The sequence below is a fragment of the Notechis scutatus genome, chromosome 5, assembly GCF_049901735.1.
Source record: "Notechis scutatus isolate UNSWTSFEM ecotype Mainland chromosome 5, rNotScu1.2, whole genome shotgun sequence".
NCBI lineage: Eukaryota > Metazoa > Chordata > Lepidosauria > Squamata > Elapidae > Notechis > Notechis scutatus.
Window position 1 is genome coordinate 18,099,671 of NC_142013.1, and position 3,023 is coordinate 18,102,693.

The following is a 3,023-nucleotide window of genomic DNA, read 5'->3' on the forward strand; positions in this document are numbered from 1 at the left end:
ATATTTCTTCCAACACATCTATACCATGATATAAGACACCTTCAATTCTGATGGTCTTCTGAGCAGGATGAGAAGATTAGTTAGAGGAAACTCCTTAAAAAAAAGGAACACCACCACATTTATAAAGGTGCAATTTATAATATACAGTATTTTAAGGTGATAACCTGGAATAATTCTTATACCTTACACTGCTTAATATACTAAAAAGTTAACAATATAGCATACATGTCTGCTAGAACATTATTTAGATCAGGGGTCTTCAAACTTGACAACTTTTAAGACTTGTGGATACCTCCTCCAGTCATGTTAGTTCAGGAATTCTGGGAGTTGAAGTCCACAAGTCTTAAACTTGCCAAGTTTGAAGACCCTTGACTTAGATACCACATTTTCTAAGAAGAAAATACTCTTTTAGGTCATCTTCAATATCTCATAAAGAACTCAAAACATTTTAGCATCAATTTTCTTTCGTTCTTAACTAATCCTGACCCAGTTGTTGCATATTTTCTCTAATATTTCTTTGTTCCCTGTAGTGAAATGCAAAGTACAAGACTAAATAAACCCTAAGAAATACATATGTATTATTGTGACCTAAACCTGGATTATTGAAAAAAAAGAATCAAATTTCAAGATACAACATTAATTTTATTTGCATGCAATCAAGCAGCAATATGGTATGATAGTTTGCATACCTTTATTCTCAAGTTAATATTTAACTATAATTAACAGTCTTTGTGGATGTAAAGCAAAAATATACTTATAAGTTAGGAAACATGTATCAACCATTAACAGCAGTAAAAAAGCACATCATTGAGTGCTGTGTCATCATCACCAATGCCCTGTTTATCCTGCACCCTTGTTATAAACCCACATATACCAATTGAGCAGCTATCGCTCCATGGGCCAAATTGACCCCAGTTAGTGCCAAAGCCTATCAGGTGAGCACCACCACTGCATTTGAACTGAATGTTGTTTACTGCTGTATCATCAAGTATTTTTTGATGTGATTCCACTTTCAGGGAAAAAGAAACCAGGTAGCCTTCAGGACAGAATAATTGTGTGTTCCCCACCTGCCAAAAAAAAGACAAAGATAGATAAGCATTTCTTTAGTGTCTAAATTAAACACTTGTCATCAATCCAAGAGATTCAGGCACAATGGCTAAACTCTTGAGCTAAGAATCAAGCAAATATCTAGTTTTTGCTTTTGTTACATAATTCTGGGTCAAAATTTGATAGTAAACCTAATTCTTTGGTAGGAAAAAAAATGGAGGAATGAGGTCTTTTGACAGCTAGCATAAACCTCTAGGATTCTTCCCTTGATCTTTTCCCCAAGACTTCTCCTAATTCATGTCATGTTCAAACTCCATTATAGCAGAGACTTCTCCTATTGCAAATCGTCTTGCACTATTCTAAGCACCATTTCCCCTGCTTTTTTCCTTCTATTGTTCTCGAATGAATGAATTACCTACTAGTGAAGAAGTGAGTCATTATTCAGCTTGCAAGTCCCCTGTGGAAATTCAGTGCCTCATCTTATTATTGGAAGTCTGAGTTCTATCTCAGTTTCCCTTGTTACTTTAAACATGGTGTTCCACAGGAAAACAGAGTTCTTCTTCTGGCTGCCATGTGGCCCTTTCCCATGTTTTATTTGGGGGAGAAAGGATTGTGCAACAAAAAAAAGTTGAAAGAACATCTCATATGTCCAATGCTGCCCTAATCCTGATTTGGGGCATTTTGATTGCTGACACCTTCATTTGCAATGAAACTAATTAAATCATCTGATAAATAGGTAAAAAGTATTGCAAATGATATATAGTTACTGTTGACCAGGAATCTGGTGATCTCCTTTCCCAGTCTTCATGACAACAAAATGAAATATAATAAGAAAATCAGGTACTCATGGTCCAACTCTAGACTCAATTTCTGTGCTATCATTACAGTACAAGCGGATTCCATTCACAGCTGTATTGCCACCTAGCACTTGGCGTTCTTCCACCTAAGAAAATATGACCTTGATAAAGTTCTAGATCAGCCTTTTCCCCCTTGCAGTCCTTCAGATTTCAATTCTCACAAATGCCAACATTTACCCATAAGTATTAGACAATGTTAATAATAATTAATAATAAGTATTAATAATAAATTTATTATTAATAATAATAAGTATTAATAATTAATATTAAGTATTAGACAAAGTTCAAAAGCATGTAAAAATGCAAGTAGAAAAATAGGGACCACTTTGGTGGGAAGGTAACAGTGTTCCATGCGTCTTCGGCAATGAGTCATGCCGGCCACATGACCCTGGAGATGTCTTCAGACAGTGCTGGCTCTTCGGCTTTAAAACAGAGATGATCTCTGCCCACTAGAGCCGGAAACAACTAGCATTACCTTTACTTTATTAGACAATGAATTGGATGAAGATTAGATCTGCTGCACAATATTCCTTTCTTGAAAGATAAGCTGAAGGATTAATTGCAAGAGAATATTTAGAAGTAAAGGAACATCAGAAAAGAAAACTTTAACCTTCAGGGAGAAGCCATAAGCATAGCCATAAGAGCAAAATGAAGCTGGACCCCATTCACCCCAGATACCCCCATTTGGCACACTGAGCACAGAAGAAAACGTTCGTGATTCGGTATTCCATATGCAGCAGGAGATAGTCAAGAGAAGAGCGGTGCTGGCAGAGAGATCCATGGAAACCACTCTGCTTTTTGAAACAGAAAAGTCTTCAGATATTGCAACGTCCTAGAAACCGGAAATCAGTCATAAACTATCTGCAATACCACCCTCATGAAATCATGCTTTTCAATTCTTTTGTTTTGTGTCTTTGCATCACCCTGAATTCCAGGGAAGTGCCTGGATTTGATCTTGCAGTTTTCTTGAAAAGATTTTAGAAATGGTTTCTCGCTGCCTCCTTATTCCTAGAGCTGAGATAGCGGCACCAACCCAGTTGGCTTTCTACCTAAGACATGACTAGAGCACCAGTCAGTCCCCAGCCTGCTGTCTTAACCGAACCTTTACAATTAGCAGCT

At 36.9% G+C, this 3,023-nt stretch overlaps 1 protein-coding gene across 1 annotated transcript; it reads right to left on the minus strand.

Annotated features, from left to right (window-relative positions):
* Positions 1-782: 782 nt before the first annotated feature.
* Positions 783-2,688, minus strand: LOC148130380 (vitelline membrane outer layer protein 1-like). Its single transcript, XM_087967673.1, has 3 exons — positions 2,515-2,688; positions 1,896-1,990; positions 783-1,074 (listed from the first exon to the last, which is right to left on the minus strand). The coding sequence occupies exons 1-3, from the start codon at positions 2,683-2,685 to the stop codon at positions 783-785; spliced, it is 558 nt and encodes a 185-aa protein (XP_087823799.1). The 5' UTR covers positions 2,686-2,688.
* Positions 2,689-3,023: the final 335 nt, after the last annotated feature.

What these genes read in the sequence shown, in the direction of transcription:
- LOC148130380 (XM_087967673.1), bottom strand. Translation starts at nt 2,685, where the DNA reads ATGGATCTCTCTGCCAGCACCGCTCTTCTCTTGACTATCTCCTGCTGC. An exon ending in CTTATGGCTTCTCCCTGAAG is followed by an intron (nt 1,991 to 2,514) that starts GTTAAAGTTTTC and finishes ATATTTTCTTAG; the next exon opens with GTGGAAGAACGCCAAGTGCT. An exon ending in ATTGAGTCTAGAGTTGGACC is followed by an intron (nt 1,075 to 1,895) that starts ATGAGTACCTGA and finishes TTTGTCTTTTTT; the next exon opens with TTGGCAGGTGGGGAACACAC.